General features: G+C 41.5%; 1 protein-coding gene across 1 annotated transcript; it reads right to left on the bottom strand.

Annotated features, from left to right (window-relative positions):
• Positions 1 to 5,160: 5,160 nt before the first annotated feature.
• On the bottom strand, positions 5,161 to 18,241 carry MAIP1 (matrix AAA peptidase interacting protein 1). Its single transcript, XM_060781860.2, has 5 exons — positions 17,838 to 18,241; positions 14,864 to 14,935; positions 11,567 to 11,693; positions 9,656 to 9,806; positions 5,161 to 6,415 (listed from the first exon to the last, which is right to left on the bottom strand). The coding sequence occupies exons 1-5, from the start codon at positions 18,195 to 18,197 to the stop codon at positions 6,337 to 6,339; spliced, it is 789 nt and encodes a 262-aa protein (XP_060637843.2). The 5' UTR covers positions 18,198 to 18,241; the 3' UTR covers positions 5,161 to 6,336.
• Positions 18,242 to 18,273: the final 32 nt, after the last annotated feature.

The raw sequence follows: 18,273 nt of genomic DNA, 5'->3' as shown, positions 1-18,273 counted from the left end.
GGCAGTGTGGACTCAGATAATCCAGTTCAAAGATATTGTGGATTATCTGCCTTGATATTCTGAGCTATATGGCTGTGCGGAACAGCCCTCTGTTAATCCTTAAAATTTCCTTTTATTCTCAAAGGACTTTGTTCAAAATAAAATTTGAACCAAGTTCAAAACAGCTAAGATTCCAATTATATTCATATTTTCCTTGAGCCTCAGCTACATTGAACCTGATGGGACTTACTTCTGAGGGCTCTTCCACACAGTTATATAACCCAGAATATCAAGGCAGGTAATCCACAATATCTGATTTAAACTGGGGTATCTGAGTTCACATTGCCATAAAATCCAGGTCAATGTGGATTTTGTTACTTACTTACTTACTTAGGAGATCCCTCGTTTTCCGAGGATGATTGTCTTCCAATATTCTTGTGGGTCCGTATGTGGCTGTGGAGTCCTATTCTTGCTCTGCATCTTCTTCCGCAGTGAGGGCATTGGTTTGCAGGTGGAAGGCGGTCTCGGTCGGGGTTGGCTTGATGCGCCTTCCTCTTGGCACGCTTCTCCCTTTCGCCCTCCATTTGTGCCTCCTCAAATTCTGCAGCACTGCTGGTCACAGCTGACCTCCAGCTGGAGCACTCAAGGGCCAGGGCTTCCCAGTTCTCAGTGTCTATGCCAGAGTTTTTAAGGTTGGCTTTGAGCCCATCTTTAAATCTCTTTTCCTGCCCACCAACATTCTGTTTTCCGTTCTTGAGTTCGGAGTAGAGCAACTGCTTTGGGAGACGGTGGTCGGGCATCCGGACAATGTGGCTGGTCCAGCGGAGTTGATGTTGGAGGACCATCGCTTCAATGCTGGTGGTCTTTGCTTCTTCCAGCATGCTGACGTTTGTCCGTTTGTCTTTCCAAGAGATTTGCAGGATTTTCCAGAGGCAGCGCTGATGGAATCGTTCCAGGAGTTGCATGTGACGTCCGTAGACAGTCCACGTCTCACAGGCATATAGCAGGGTTGGGAGGACAATAGCTCTATAAACAAGTACCTTGGTATCCCTATGGATGTCCCGGTCCTCAAACACTCTCTGCTTCATTCGGATTTTGTACAGCTGTATAGAAGGGGCCTGCGTGGAAGTACATTGAGCTGGATGTAGTATTAAAGGGGAAATGCGTGGAAAACCCATCTGAATAAAATATGGGTCTGTAAAGGGTCTCATTCTTAAAAGGTGAGATTTGAATTATGTCTTGTTTTATCACTCAGTCCACAAAGTAGGAAATGCCTCAGACTTTTCAGCATCCTGATGTCTATTATGATGGACTACTTCTCAAAGGGCGAAAATACTGCATAGCCCAGGAAGGGGTGTCTGCTGTGGGGACTTTAAAAGGCTTGATCAATGAGCACTTTATGAGAGCATTTGGAACTGGACATCTCCTGCTAATGTTAAAAGGTGTCAAAGAAACAATTTCGTGAAACAGCTAGGTTCATACATCCCAAGGTGATCCATCAGGGTTTGCCTTTTTTCTTACAAGCAATCATGATAAGTCACCCTGGTGGCATTAAACATCCAGAAAGATTCACTGCTTCGAATTGATGCAATATCAATCTGGATATAAGGACCAGGGGATGCAGAAACCTAGTTTGTTTTAAAAGGAAACATATTAAGGCAGCATGAGATCGTGAGCCCCTGGTGGCACAATGGATTAAACCCTTGTGCTGGCCGGACTGCACAGTTTGAATCTGGGGAGAGCGGGTTGAGCTCCCTCTGTCAGCTCCAGCTCCTCATATGGGGACATGAGAGAAAGCTCCCACAAAGATGGTAAAACATCAAACATCCTGGCAAGCCCTGGGCAACTTCCTTGCAAACGGCCAATTCTCTCACACCAGCAGCGACTTGCAGTTTCTCAAGTTGCTCCTGGCATGAGAGGGAAAGAAAAAGAGCACAAGATTGTGCAAGTTAGAAGAAACTCGTTATATCTTAATTACTTTCTCCAATTTCAAATGATCAAAAAATTTAAGTTGGTTACAAATGTTTTATTCAGCTCTGTCGAATCACAGGTCTGAAATTCTTGGTGTGTCTGAGTTCCAATTTTCTCAATGGAGATGCATCAGTTGAAAGGCAAGATTAGAGGTTTTATTCACTTTGGTCAAAAGGTGATGTCTGGGGAGAAACCCTCCCAGATCAAACATGAGGCTTGATTGCATACATTGATATTTTGAAGAGATTTGAGAGCTATTCAAAACAGTGGACATTTGCTGCGATTGGTGCAGATTATGATCCATGCTCTGATTGTTGGAGGCGTGGTGTCTTCTGCAGCTGCTGATTGGCTCTTCACTCTGATGGGAATTTTAATAAAGTGTTACTGGTGAAATCTCTATTTGTTTGGTGCATCCATCCCTTCGTGGAAAGAAATGTGGACAGGGTCTAAGGCTGATAGCTTTGCTGATGGGCTTACTTTTCCCAAGTTGTAATTTGTAATGGGTCAATGGGTGATAGAACCTTTTGATGGGTTCCCAGGGAGAGACAAAGAGGCTACAATAGGTGGCTTGATGAGCTCTCAGGACAGGAGAGGAATTATTCAGTATGGGGCAGGATGTGAGGTGATTATTCTTTAGGACAGAATCAGTATGGAGGAGTGATGGATTAATCCTGTATGTTGTGTGCCCTCCCGCACCCCTGATCATGCTAGTGCAACTGTGTAAGAGTCATGAACAGGGTTGGGAAAGGGAAAAGGTCTATTTTTTTGGTTTTGGCTAGTGGGACATTTTGTGATCATCCATCTAGGGCTCCCTGGTCATGGGTTTTGGGGTCTTGATTTTTGACAACACAAATAAGGTGTATTGTCGAAGGCTTTCATGGCTGGAATCACTAGGTTCTTGTGGGTTTTTTTTCGGGCTATTGAGCCATGTTCTAGAGGCATTTCTCCTGACGTTTCGCCTGCATCTATGGCAAGCATCCTCAGAAATAAGGTGCTTTCGTCAATAGCAAAGGTATTAATAAGTCACATTGCAGCTGTAATTTATGACAGATTGACTTCTTTTGAGATGCAGCTGTACCTTTGTAGGTAAAATTTACAACTACAAAATGGAGGCCTCACTTAATGCTGAATGAGGAATACATATGCTTCAAGTGCCGACATATGTTGTGTCAAATCTTGTGCCCCAGGCTGAATCTGCACTGCTATATACCGTAATCAAGTTTCTGAATCCAGATTATCTATTTTGAACTGGAATATAGAAGACTAGACTTGCCATCTAATAAAATTCAAAGCAGATAACCTGGATTCAGAAACTGGATGATATGGCAGCGTAGATGGGGCCTGTTTTATGCTTTAGTGTGGGTGTGATAATGAGGTGAAAGAAAGGGTGATGTGTTTACTTTTACAACTTCTTGTATCATTTTGTATTTAAAATAACAAAAGCAACTAACAATTGCCTTCTTGAAATGGAATCAATTACTTTGATTACTTTTGTGATTACTTTGGGAGACTTTGCATTAGGGATATTATCACACAAAGCTTGTAGCACATATTATCAATCCATTAATAATGAATTGAAGTGCTCATTATCACACAGCCTTGTTAAAGCACTTCAAAGCAGTCTGCAACTCAGTGAGGGAAACTTGTTTTTAGGCTTCAGAAAGCACTTACTAAGTATGTGCAAAGTATTTTCAGATGGTGAGTCCTGCAGGGCTCTGGGACCACTTTGTCTGTCCTTACATTACACAAAGTATGAGAAGCATCTGATGTGAGATCAGATGATGCAAATAATCTCACAGCACCCCATTTGATTCCACAGCTGAATCTAAATTACTGTGAACCAGGTGGTGTCTTGGGTGGGAGACTATACAAATATTTCTCTACGAGTGAGATAATTTTTTGAGAAAAACACTGTAAAAGAAAAAAATTGCTCTAGGCTCATTACAGAATTAATCCTTTGTTTTTTTAAATATTTAAAGCCTTAATCCTTCTGGAGGCATTGCTAAAGCTGAAAATAGAGTAGAGAAGGAATATGGCATGAGAAGGCCCACTGGTGGCCATCAGAAGGTAGAATTCCATGGGAAGAAGAAGCTGTTGGAAGCAGCAGCACTTGAGGTTTTAAGTTACAGGGAGAAATTCATCTGTCACTTAGAGTAATTCTGTGTTGTAGCTGTAGAAAAATACTCCCACCTAATGTTCACAGAAGGGAAGTGCAAAGAAGGCTTTCATAGCCCTCTCTCCTGACATTCTGCCCTCATCTATGGAAGGCAATCTCAGAGGTTGTGAGGTCTGTTGGAAACTAGGCAAGTGGGGTTTATATATCTGTGGAATGTCCAGAGTGGGAGAAAGAACTCTTGTCTATTTGAGACAAGTGTGAATGTTGCAATTGGCCACTGTGATTAGCATTGAATGGGCTTGCAGCTTCTAGGTCTGGCTTCTTACTGCCTGGGGAAATCCTTTGTTGGGAGGTGTTAGTTGGCCCTGATTATTTCATGTCTGGAATTCCACAGTTTTCTGAGTGTTGTTCTTTTATTTACTGTCCAGATTTTAGTTTTTAAAATATTAAAACAAGAGTTTTTTATTCTACCCTGGACATTCCACAAATAAATAAACCTCACCTAGTTTCCAACAGACCTCACAACCTCTCTGGATGCCTGCCATAGATGTGGGTGAAACGCCAGGAGAGAATGCTTCTGGAATGTGGCCATATAGACCGGAAAACTCACAGCAATCTAGCTGGGAATTAATTATTTCTAAAGGGAAATGACAGTGCACACTGTGTTAAAATACCTGCTCTTTCATCTCTAATACTGGCATTCCAACATGTATTTTATTTACTTTTACAGTTTTAGAAAAATTTAGTTATGATACAATTTTTTTCAAGTAAGCATCTTGGAGTCCTAGAAAGGGAGCTTTAAAATGTTTTAATTTTTGCCAAAAGGATTTTAACACTTCAATGTTAAACATTGCAAAAAGAGCAGAATGGTCAGGTTTGCTTCTCTTCTCACTCCCAGTACGCCATTCTTCCAATTCTTTACAATAATCCTGTGAAGTAAGACAATTCAATGTATGTTTATAAAAGCTAGGAAATTTAAACCCCTCTGTTGTTAAGGAATTTTGTTTGTTGTTACTGTGTGCCTTCAGCTCTAACCCAGTCATAGCACAACACTGAAACCACATCAGCTCTCTTACCAATGACTAGAATTCACATTTATATTTCTTTTCAAGGTTTATTCCAAGTGTTTCATTTGAGAGGTAGCAACTTGCAATTTCTCAAGTTGCTCCTGACACGAAAAAAAACAAACTTGGAGCGGTAAAAAAAGTCCCATTTAATCATGCTTTTCTAGCTACTGCTGTGCTTAGACATGCCTTCATTTCCACCTTATATTGTTTCCAAGTTTAGAGACTTGCCGTAACCATTATGAAGCATAATGTACTAGAAGGCACAATATAAATAACTAACAGTACTCTGAAAAGCTTTCACATGTAAAAGTGGAGTGTAATATTCTCATATTATTGGTCCTTTGGTGGCATCTCCACATATTTTTCCAAAGCTGGTGCTTACAAGTGTGGATAAATGACAATATTCCATGTACAATTAAAAGCATAAAAAGATGCAATTTTCCAACTTTTTCTAGGACCAGGCCGGGAAATCTTTGCATGAATTAATCCTCCTTTGCCCTCCTGGGCCAACTGAGCTAACAAAGGCTTCACAACATAGCTCTTTAGATCCTCCAGCAGCCACACTACTCCATGAGCCACTTATCTGAATCAGTCCGTAGTAGCTTATGTTTTCCTCCACTTACCAGATGCAAAGAAAAAGTGGTTGACTTAATTCCTCATAGTTATATTTCATATAAATTCAGTCTATTGAATGATATTTTCTCTTGTAATAGAAGAGTGGAGATAAGAAAGGAGTGAAGAGATAAACTTCAAATTATTTCTCACAGTTCTGTTCCTATAATGAAGATTTTTTTAAAATCCCACATATTTCATGGAAAATGGAAGTACAGCGTTTGGAATGATCATGGTTTCCTATTGATTTTTCCAAGGCTTGTCCATTTTTGAATATTTACTTGGGAAAAGATGTGGCATTTCAACATGAACATCTAGCCAACACGTATTTTCTTTCAAATTCATCCCAAGATTTCACAGCACTGAAGGCAGACATGGTCGAATAAGTCCAGTGGCAGATCAAGAACAGGTTTCTGAGATTTCTAGGTCTGGTGATAAAATATTTATTTTATGCGTTGGGGGCAAGACTGTGTTAAGGTAATCAAAAAGTACAAAAGTTCTCCACAAGAAACTGTGGAACACACTTGCTGAGATGTCTGTTGATATGCCAGTTTGCTGATAGTTTTCTGGGTAAGTCTGTGTCCAGTGAACTTATTCTAATAGCTTTGGATGTTCAATTCGGGTAATAGTCCAGTCGGGTTTCACACCTTGTGTAAATTCTCTTCGGAATCTGGGGAGGAAAGAGGGGACAAAATGAAGAGCCCATAACATAAACTACACTGTAAAGCATTCTATAGCACTGATATTGAACTAAAGCAGAAAAGAAGAAAAATGTCTTTATTTTTATCCACTATTGCTATTAGCGGAATTTTTTCTAATGATCTTTATTTCAACTATTTTACCATCATACATCTGGTTGCTTCTGGAATTGTGGAAAAAATAGAATTGTGAAAAAAATATACCCCTGTCGGATTCCACAACAAGCTGGCTTCAGGAAAGGCAAAAGCTGCACATCACGAGTGCTGAACCTGACTCAACACATAGAAGATGGCTTCAAAAGGCAGCAGATCACAGGAGCTGTCTTCATAGACCTGTAAGCAGCTTATGATACTGTAAACCACTGCCTCCTCCTGAGAAAAATGTATAATATCACAAAGGACTACCACCTTACCCGCCTCATAGGAAACCTGCTACAAAACAGGAGCTTTTTTGTTGAGTTCCAGGGCCAGAGAAGCAGATGGCGGAAACAGAAGAATGGCCTGCCTCAGGGAAGCGTGCTTGCTCCATCCATGTTCAACATTTACACAAATGACCAGCCACTGCCAGAAGGGACAGAGAGCTTCGTGTATGCTGATGATCGTGCCATTACTGCTCAAGCAGGGAACTTTGAGATGGTTGAACAGAAGCTCTCCGAAGCTCTAGGTGCCTTACTGCCCAAACCACTGACCACCTGTTGCAATGCAACCTGAGCCCTGCTACATGCACAATGGAGGATCTTCTTGCAGCAACACCAGAGGCACTCCAAGTGGCCAGATACTGGTCAAAGGACATTTAATCAACTACCAAGCTTGCAAACTTTGTGTTTTGTCTGTCTGTCTGTCTGTCTGTTTGTTAAAAATGTAAAACAACTGTCTGGTTGCTCCTGACACGATAAATAAAATAAATAAAAACATCATACATAAAACAACTCAAATGGGTGGTATGGGTAGAACTAGGGAAGGGGGGGGAGGGAAGAAAGAAGAGCGAAAGGAAGAAAAAAAAAACCAAGGGATGGGTTGAGTAGGGTAGGGAGGGGGGATGAGTTGGGGGAGGGTGTGCTTCCAATCCATTCCACAGGAAGCTTGTTTTCTTTTTAATATATTATTCTCTTTATCTTCCAACTTCTTGCTGCTTTTCTTGTATTAAATCTTATATCTGAGGTGTTGTATTTTGCCTTCTTTTTTTTTCTCTTTTTCTATCCTTGTAATTTCACTTCTTCTTCCTCCTGTTCTACTTGATAGTAACACTTTGATAGGTTTTCCTGTAGATGAATTAAAAGAAGTGTCCAGCCTGTCTTAGATCTATTTTTTTGTCTTTTAGTAAGAATGTTAGAGAGTCCATGTCTTTGTAATCTAAAAATTTTAACAGCCAGGATTCTATGGTTGGAATTTCTCTCAGGTGCCATTTCTGGCCAATTACTGTTCTTGCCGCTGTAGTCATGTAAAAAATATATATATATCCTTATTCTTATCTATATCAAAGTCCACCAAATTTAATAAATAATATTCCAGCTTTAATTCAAATTTTACTTTTAGTATTTTTTGCGTATGTTCATGATCCCCCCCCCCCCGAAATTCTTTATTTTCTTACAGCTCCACCAGGAGTGGAAGAAGGTCCCCAAATCTTCTCTACACTTCTAACATTTGTTATTATTGTTCTTATAGTACCTCGCTATTTTCTGGGGTGTTAAATACCAACGGGGAAAAAAAACTTTCTCTAATGATCATTGATCTTTAATATTTCAATTTCGCATTCCATATTTTCTCCCAATCTTCTAGAGCAATGGAATGGCAAATGTCCACCGCCCATTTGATCATGTTTTCTTTCACCAGTTCTGTTTCATTCTTCCATTCTATAAGTTTTTGGAATAGCATTTTTACTATTTTTCCCCTTTTCATGATCACATGCCATTTTTTTCTTGCAAGACAAAATCATGTTTTATGTCTTTCTTATAACCTTCCTTAATTTGTAGGTATTGGAACCAGGACAGATTATTTCCTGCTGCCCTTAATTCTTCTTAAGATTTTAGTGACCAGCTGTTGTTCTTTTTAGTCAATAGAAGTTTGTAGTTGTACCACTTCTCCAGCGGGATCTCTCTTTTATGATAGGCTTCAACTGGGGAAAGCCAAAGGGGAGTTTTGGAGTATACTCTGTCCCTGTATTTCTCCCACACCTTTAGTAAGGCTGCCCTTACTAAATGGTTCGAGATTTTTTTTTCAACGTTTGCTTTATGATACCAGAGATACCCATGCCAACCACGGGGTAGATCCGCACCTTCCAGGCTGAGAATTTCCTTCTTGGTAAGAGTAGCCCACTCTTTTACCCAGGTCAGTGCGCATGCTTCTGTGTATGTTTGTAAGTCAGGCAGGGTTAGTCCCCTCTTCCCGGAATCTATCAATACCTGATATTTGATCCTTGCTTTCTTTTCTTCCCATATAAATCTTAAAATGTCTTTCTTCCACTCTTTGAAATAATAATCTGTTCTTATTATTGGTATCATTTGGAATAAAAATAACATTTTCAGACACTGGCTTAAATAGAATTTTGCTAGTACTAACAAGTTGAACAAATTGAATTGACCCAGATGGCTCAAGTAAGCTTTCCAACTAACAGTAGTCTGGGAAGCTATACTTGGACTCTTTGAAGCAAGGGAAAGAGAATATCAAATAGTTATATTAACTCCAATAATCCTTCCAATTCATTTATATCAGGAGGGGGGAAAGTGTGGCTTTTGGGCCATTGGTCTTTTTTGTAGCCTCAAAGGGAACTAAACAGGAAATGACATGGCCAAACAGGAACTTACTTCCTATTATTAAAAATGGCTTTCTGTGTGAAAATGTCCTCTGTACCCTCTAGTAATAATGAGTTGGGCATTCGGGGGGCATTTTTTTAATTTTTGGTGAGAGGATATGGGGAATGTGTGTCTGTGCTACATTTTCTGCGGGGTGTGTGTGTGTAATATACATCTATTTCCCACAGTTGCCCAACTTTGGTTTACAAGCTTGAGGAAGTAACAGGTCTTGCACAATAATCTACATGAAAGCTCACTCTTGTTCTAATATATCAGTTTGGTGGAAATTTCTTTACACTCAAGAATAATAAATAATAATAAACTTTATTCATAGGCCGCCTTATCTCCCTAAAGAGACTCAGGGTGGTTTTCAAGTACAAAATCATCATCATGTAGGGAAAAGAAAAGTGGCAGACTTACTCATAATTTGCTGTTAAAAGACGCTTTGTTTCTTTCGATGTTTCATCTCCAAAGACAACTTGAAATACCTTGGTTCCATCTGGAGTCTCGTCAGGGAGGTCAGCACTAGTCAGGTACCAGAAGCGCATCAGGATGCTGACAAACTTTCTTCCTATTCACATAATAACAGTGATATTTGAAGCCAAAAAGATAATGTATAAATTGAAGCATACAGATTAGCATGAAGAGGTATAGGACAGAGGTGTCTCGTTTAAACACACCCATATTGCAATTTCTAACTTATGAAACAGTCACAGTCATGCTACTGCATGCAAAAGCCACTGGAAGGAAGGTGGCATTATGCACCACCAGCCCCTTTGATAGGAATGGCCATTATTGCCACAGTTTCTCCACTATTCCATCACCAAACCTCTCCAGGTGTCAAAAGCTAAGTAGGATTGAGCCTGGTTTATAGGTAGACTACAGACCACCAAGGATACCAGAGATTTCCACATAAGGTTAGGAAAAAAGAGAGCCATAGTCAGTCAGTGTTGACAATACAGAGCTAAGTGGGCTCAGTATAAGTTAGGTTTTTCTTACAACTGTCAGAAACCCACAGACTTTCTTCCCTGGCCTTTTACATGCAACTCTTCAACGGTAGCCAATAGTTTTTGAACTCCAGTGAGAACTATGCAATGCTCCACATGTTGAACTGCAACTTCCAGTAGTTCCTGCCTACAAAGTCAATGGTGAAGAACACTGAGAGCGGCAGTATCACAATGCCCTTGGGCTCCAGAAATGAGAATTATTCTCATACTTGCATGAGCCCCATTTCTTTGCTCTCAAGTAAGCCTTTACTTAGAAATAAGGCGAGACTACTCATGAATGCGTCTGTTGGTTGCTTTCTCACTCCACAAGAGACCCTGTCACCTCCCTTCTTGGCCAATTTCCCTCTCTTGAGCACGATGGCAAGGGAACCTATCTTTCCTGACACTCACTGCTTTAAAGGAAGACAGGAGAACATTGGTCTTTCCAGAAGTTTTTGGACTGCTACCGCATTCGCCATTAAAGCTAAAGGCGAGAGATGACAGAGGTTATTAACTAGCAACATCTTGAGAGTCACACACTTCCTACCCTTGTTTGAAATGGCTTTAACACTTATAGTGCCCCATATTATTGGGTTTGCTGCTACTGTTATATACCTTTGTGTTATTTCTGACTTAAAGCTTTCTGTGGTAAGATTTGTTCAGGGTATGCTTGCTGTTGTCCTCCTCTGAAGTGACAAATGCAAACATATATTCAGTTATGATGAGCCCATGGCTTATATCTGAATTGGAGTTAAAATCCCTATTATTTTCCAGCTCAAATTATGTGTGATGAAATTGTTAGAAATACCAAATCTCCTTATGCTGGTTATCTTCAAAGAGAAAAAAAATGCTGTGGTGGGGTTTCCTTTTACTGAGTCAGGCCATTAGTGTTTCTAGACCAACAATACCCATTAAAGAGCTACAGTTTTCATCACCATCTGAATAAATTAAACAGTGGCTTCTTTTTGCTCTCTTGCCCCAAATCCGTTAACTGAAGATACTAGGACTAAGCCTGGGATTTGGGAACAATGTGCTCCACAATTAACTCTCCAAACATGGTAACATGGCGGAAGCAGAATTTAAATACTCTTTCTGCCATAGATTGCCCTCCTCTTCATACAACGGCATCTGACTTTGTTTTACTGATGCAATGTGGATAATATGGCAAGGATATACTAAGTGGTGAATAGTGGGCAAGTAACAAAGAGGACAAGTCAATATTGTTAACATTGGAATTGAATGGAAGAGAAGGGTACTTGAAAGTGGTATTGAAAAAGAATAAGATATCAGTTACTGCAACAGCACTCAAAGGACTTAAGGAATGTATTATGAAATGAATGCATACCACTATCATCGTAGTAAATGCCAACATCTCCAGCTGTTGTGTACATAATTTCATCCACATCAGCAGCAAGGGCACTTCTGTGATTTTCAGACAGTGAAGAAAGCTTTTCCTTCAGTATCTGTACCATCTGATGTAAGCAAAGAATAATTAACATTAGTCCCGCACGAAGCCTGTTTAATTACAGTGTAAGACAGCTATAGAAGTACAGGGTGAGGCAGCATAACTTCCTTTTTTCAAAACTTAATAAAACCCATTGTATGAATCAGAAAAAAATATTTTATAATGTAGGCGTATACCTAAAGTTTTGTTTTACATAGTTTTGAAAATCAAATTAGGTAGGTGACGTCCCCCATTCTCCATACACTGAGTAAACCGATTTCTGCCGTTTGTCGTGACTCTTGCCAGCATAGCAGGTGTTATGTTAGCAATTTCTTCCTGGATGTTGGTCTTCAAATCTTGTAGGGTCCATGGACGGTTCACATAAACACGGGATTTCAAAAAACCCCATAGAAAAAAACCACAAGGGGCCAAATCTGGAGAGCAGGCTCGAAAAGTAGGCCTCAACGGCGAAAGCACGCTCCTCACTGTTCCAACGCATGATGGCGACTGAACTGTGTCAGGACAAAACTTTATACTTCCGCCTCTCAAACGAGACCACTAGCGCTCCGCTATGTCTTCCATCGACTGAATAGCGCGCATTTAAAAAAAGGAAGTTATGCTGCCTCACCCGGTTTTGTGGTGCTTTCCACTTCCCTTGCAACCCCCCTGTTGACTTATGGAAACCCTATGAATTTCACAGAGGTTTTCTTAGGCAGGGAATATTTAAGAGTTGGCTTGCCATTGCCTTCCTTAGAAATATGGCTTACAGCAATAATCATTTCCCCATCATAGTATTAACTAGGATGTCATATTGAAGAGGGAGAAAAGTCTGTTTTCTGCTGTTTCAGAGACTAAGACACAAAGGAATGGATTCAAGGAAAAGGAAGTCCACCTAAACATTAGGCAGAACTTCTTGATGGTATGATCTGTTTGATATTGGAATGTGCTGGTGGAGTCTCCTTATCTGAAGATTTTTAAACAGAGGCTAGATGGCCATCTGTCAGGAGTGCTTTGTTTGTGTATTCCTGCATGGCAGGTTGATTCAGACATACCTTATACTCTTTTCCAACTCTAGAATTTTATAATTTTCCCCTACCACCTCTATATTTTTTTAAAAGTTCAAAAATTAAATATACAACTTAGTCCTCTTGCTTCCCATACATTCCTTATTACCATTGTCACGTACATGCTGTAATTGTTAATGGCCATATTTGTGAAAATTCTGACTTGAACACTATTATCTGTCAATTAAGTCAAACCACCATGTTAGACTACACAGAGAAGCCATTGAAATCTACAAGCACGTTGACAATTTCAACAGAATGGAGGAAACCATGAACAAAATCTGGCTACCAGTATTTAAAAACTCTAAAATCAGGACAGTAAATAAAGAGCAACACTAAATAAAATAAAATAAAATAAAGAATTATAGGCAGGAAACAATCAGCATCTCCCTACAAAGGATTTTCCCAGGCAGGAAGCAGCCAGACTTTGAAGATGCAAGGCCATTTAATGCTAATCAAGGTGGCCAATTGCAACATTCACACTTGTCTCAAACAGACAAGAGTTCTTTCTCCCACCCTGGACATTCCAGAGATATATAAACCTCACTTGACTAGTTTCCAACAGACCACACAATCTTTGAAGATACCCACCATAGATGTGGGCAAAATGTCAGGAAAGAATGCTTCTGGAACATGGCCATATAGCCAGGACAACTCACAGCAACCCGTGATTCCGGCCTTGAAAGTCTTCAACAACACATCAAACTGAGATAATTCACTGCCACTGTGTTATGTGTAGGGGTACTTTTTAATATATATGTGGGGCTTTGGTAGCAGATCTCTGGAGGGCAAGGAGGGCCCATTTCTTGTTGCTCCATTCTGTTTTTGCTTCCCTATTTTGTTTGTACTGTGCTTGACTGAAAGTTTCAGGGTTCTCCTCAACTAAGAGCTGCAGACTCCATCGTAGGAACTCTTGCTTCAAAAAGCTGAAGCCAAGCCTCATTGTTCACTGATGAGGAAAAGCAAACTGCATATTCTCATAAGTACTATTTTTAATACTATTACGTGCTAATCAAGATTTTTTACCACCAAAAGCCATTCTGTTACTATGTCTTGGGAAGCCCTAACTTTAATAATGTTTTGTCCCTCAAAATGATAGCAGAACTGAGAGAGCCAAGTTGTAATATGTGTGTGGCTGGGATGGTGGTGCTGTTCAGAACAACACAGTAAAAAGTGGCAGCAACTAGGCTACAAACAGTATTCTAGACAAGAGAAGGGAACCTACAGCTTGTTGTCTTTGCAACTCTATTACAGTAGTTGAAACACTGTAAAATGAATGAATAACAACTATTTACATTTATGGTCCTGAACAACCAAACACAATCCCCAAAAACTACTTGACTAAAGCATTTCTGAGGGACCAGATCATCTGGGAATGATATCGGCAACATATTCTTTAGTTTCAATGTGCCTTGGGACAAGCAGTTGTGATAGGACCCCAGGGGATCTCTCCAGCTACCTGTTCTCAAACACACTGTAGCTTTGCACATCATTTCCCAATGCCTTGATCTTTGGCACCTCAAAAACATTTTAGTTGGGGCTTTGTCAGATTGCACAGGTAATGTGAGGGAACACAATCATTTGGAGTTATAAAGACCCTAACGATGCAGGTTCAGTTTTGGTCAGCAAACAAAAATCCCCAACCTTGTCTTGCCCATCTTAAACCCTCTTCTACACTGCCCTACAGCCCAGGATCTGATCCCACATTATATGTAAGTGTAAATCCAACCTTAGTCCCCAATCTCGACTGCAGAGGTTCTCCAGTGACTCCATCTTTCAGGAAGGATGAAAAATAACTGCAGTTACTTATACCCTGCCCTTCTCACCCCAAGGGGGGACTCAAATAAGACAAAGATAAGTAGAATATGATAACCTCCAAAGGTGTAATATCTGCTTTGCTCTTCCAAAACCTTCCACAATACAAGGTAGATAAGTGGGGAGTGACTCATGTTTAGAAAGCACCTTGAGGGTCATCTATGCACCAAATGAGTGTAAAAATGACACAAACCATATCTTCTATCTTGAAGAAGCCCATTTTGTCCTCTCTAAGGAATTATCAAATTAGGAGACAATGGGAAGATTTTGCATGCACCATAACAACAGATAATGAAGATAAGGGTGGAATTGCAGTTACCTCTTTTGAGACAAGCTCCTCCAGAAGGTCATATTTACATTGAGCAATTAGTCTTGAAACATGAGCAAAGGCCTAGAAGACAAACAAAAACTATTTAGTCATGTATTCCTGGCTCTGAGTTCACTTACAGGCATGATACTTCTTGAATGCTTGGGGGCTGAAACATAACATGACACTACTTGTGCCAGTTGGTAAAGGAAGACAGGGGGTCACAACACAAAGGGAAAAGAAGGGGCTGGTTTTTTTGTCTAACCCAATGAAGATAAAGAAAGCATTCCAAGTCACAAATGTGCACTCATAGCTGGCCTCTCATATTTTTCACAGCAGTCAGAAATAGAATAGATACAGTATCTCTCGTCATTATGCCCTTTGTATCACTGCAAGGGCAGATTATTACTGTTCAATAAACGTAGCTAATTCTCTACTCTGTACCTAATGGCAGGGTAGGTCTCACACTGGCAAGGATGCAACACTCCCTTATCATTGCTTGTCTCTGGCATCTGGGACTTTGGCCCCTTCTACATCTGCTTTGAACTGGATTATATGGCAGTGTGGACTCATATAATCCTGTTCATATCAGATAATGTAGATTTGATACTCTGGATTATATGGCAGTGTAGAGGGGGCCCAAGGATCATGCTGTGCTTCTTGTGTCTAAGAGCCCTTCCACAGCCATAGAAGGCAGAAAATCCCACAAATATCTGCTTTGAACTGGGTTATCTGAGTCCACACTCAGATAATGTGGGATTTTCTGCCTTGATATTCTGGGCTGTGTGGAAGGGCCCTGGGTTATCTGTGTCCACACTGCCACATATCCCAGTTCAGTGTGGATTTCATACAGGCTGGTAGAGGGGATTTTAAATCCTTTTCGAATTCCTTCTCCCTATTGTCTCAGGCCCTTCCTACACTACCATCGCATACACCTACACATCTCACCACACTAAAACAGTGGATGTGGCTCTTAATGAGACATGCCACATTATCACGGGGTGTCTGCGCCCTACACCACTGGAGAAATTACACTGTTTAGCCGGTATTGCACCACCTGACATCCGCCGGGAAGTAGCAGTCAATAGTGAAAGGACCAAGGCAGTGACGTCTCCAGCTCATCCCTTATTTGGGTATCATCCAGCATGTCAACGACTTAAATCAAGAAATAGTTTTCTAAGATCTACAGAGACACTCGCTGGAACACCTCAGCAAGCGAGAGTCCAAAAGTGGCAGGCTCAAACCCAGCACCTCAATCAATGGCTGATACCAGATGAGACTCCCCCCTGGGCACACAGAAGACTGGGCGACTTGGAAGGCGCTGAACAGACTGCGCTCTGGCACCATGAGATGCAGAGCCAACCTTAAGAAATGGGATCCACAACATGCGAGTGTGGAGAAGAGCAAACTATAGACCACCTGCTGCAATGCAACCTGAGCCCTGCCACATGCACAATGGAGGACCTCCTTGCTGCAACACCAGAGGCAAATCCAAGTGGCCAGATACTGGTCAAAGGACATTTAATCAACTACCAAGCTTGCAAACTTTGTGTTTTGTTTGTTTCTTTGTTAAAAAATACAATGCAACTGTTTTGGTCTGCTCCTGACACGATAAATAAAAATAAATACACTACCATATAATCCAGATTTATCGAAGCAAATAATCCTCATGATCTTCTTTGAACTGGGTTATTTGAGTCTACGGGCCCTTCCACACAGCCTTATATCTCAGAATATCATGGCAGAAAATCCCACAATATCTGCTTTGAACTGGGGTATCTGAGTCCACACTCAGATATTGTGGGATTTTCTGCCTTGATATTCTGGGATAAGGGCTATGTGGAAGGGCCCTGGGTTATCTGTGTTCACACTGCCATATATCCCCGTTCAATGTGGATTTCATACAGGTTGGTAGAGGGGATTTTAAATCCTTTTCCAATTCCTTCTCCCTCTTGTCTCAGCCCCTTTCTACATTACCACATAATCCAGATTTATCGAAGCAGATAATCCACATAATTTTATTTCGTGTATTTCTACCCCCCTTCTCAACCCCCGAGGGGGGACTCAGGGCAGCTTACAAAAGGCACAATTCGATGCCTACACAATAATACAGATAAACATATATAAACAGCAGTTAAAACAGTTATAACAGTTAAAAACAATCAATTATATATAACAGTCAATAATATCAATCTCATGCTCAACGTTTGCCAGCTCAGAGTCCATAAATTCATTCCACATTGTCCATTCCTATCAGTCGTCATTGTCCTTTATTTATCTGCCAGACTGCCCAAACGCCTGGTCCCAAATCCACGTTTTTAATTTCCTTCTAAAGGAAAGGAGGGATGTCGATGATCTAATTTCCCCGAGGAATGATCTTCTTTGAAATGGATTATTTGAGTCTATGGGCTCTTCCACACAGTCCTCTATCCCAGAATATCAAGGCAGAAAATCCCACAATATCTGCTTTGAACTGGGGTATCACACTCAGATAATGTGGGATTTCCTACCTTGATATTCTGGAATAGAGGGCTGTGTGGAAGGGCCCTCGGATAACCCTGGGCCCTTCCACACAGCCCTCTATCCCAGAATATCAAGGCAGAAAATCCCACAATATTTGCTTTGAACTGGGGTATCACACTCAGATAATGTGGGATTTCCTGCCTTGATATTCTGGGATAGAGGGCTATGGAAGGGCCCTCGGATAACCCAGGGTACTTCCATACAGTCCTCTATCCCAGATTTTCAAGGCAGAAAAATCCCACAATATTGGCTTTAAACTGGGATATCTGAGTCCACACTCAGATAATGTGGGATTTCCTGTCTTGATATTCTGGGATAGAGGGCTGTGTGGAAGGGCCCTGCCATATGATCCAGTCCAAAGCAGATCACCTGGAGGTTATATAGCATTGTGGAAGGCCCGCATTCTCTTCCTTCCTGCCTGTGTGGCCCTGGGAAAGGCCTCTTCTTCTCCTCCCAGCCTCACCTGCTTGGCGCCCTCCGTGAACTCGCGGATGCTGAACTCCTGGTCGAAGTAGGCGCGGATGAGGAAGAAGTAGAGTCGGGTGCGGAGCCACATGAGCGGGTTGGGCACCCCCACCACCACCACGGCCCTCTTTCTCCGCCGCTGCCGCCCGGAGTCGCTGCTGAAAGGCCGCGCGGAAGGAGGGGCGAGCGGAGGCGGCGGCGCCAGCAGCCTCAGCGGGGGGAAGCCCGTGGGAGGCTTGGCCTGAGAAGGAGCCGCCAAAAGCACGAAGGAGCGGCGCGGAAAGGCGGCAGATAATAAGAGGCCACGGCAACGCTGGCAATAGAGGCCCCGCGGCAGCGCCGGCAACAGCGCCGCCATTGCGCCCTCCGCGAGCGCTGCTGAAAGAGGTCCGGTTGGGAACAAGGGAGCTGCCCCTAAGGTTCCGCTTTGGAAA

This window comes from Anolis sagrei, chromosome 1 (assembly GCF_037176765.1).
Source record: "Anolis sagrei isolate rAnoSag1 chromosome 1, rAnoSag1.mat, whole genome shotgun sequence".
NCBI classification, from domain to species: domain Eukaryota; kingdom Metazoa; phylum Chordata; class Lepidosauria; order Squamata; family Dactyloidae; genus Anolis; species Anolis sagrei.
The sequence above is the reverse complement of the archived record's forward strand: the minus strand, read 5'-3'. Positions and strand labels throughout refer to the sequence as shown.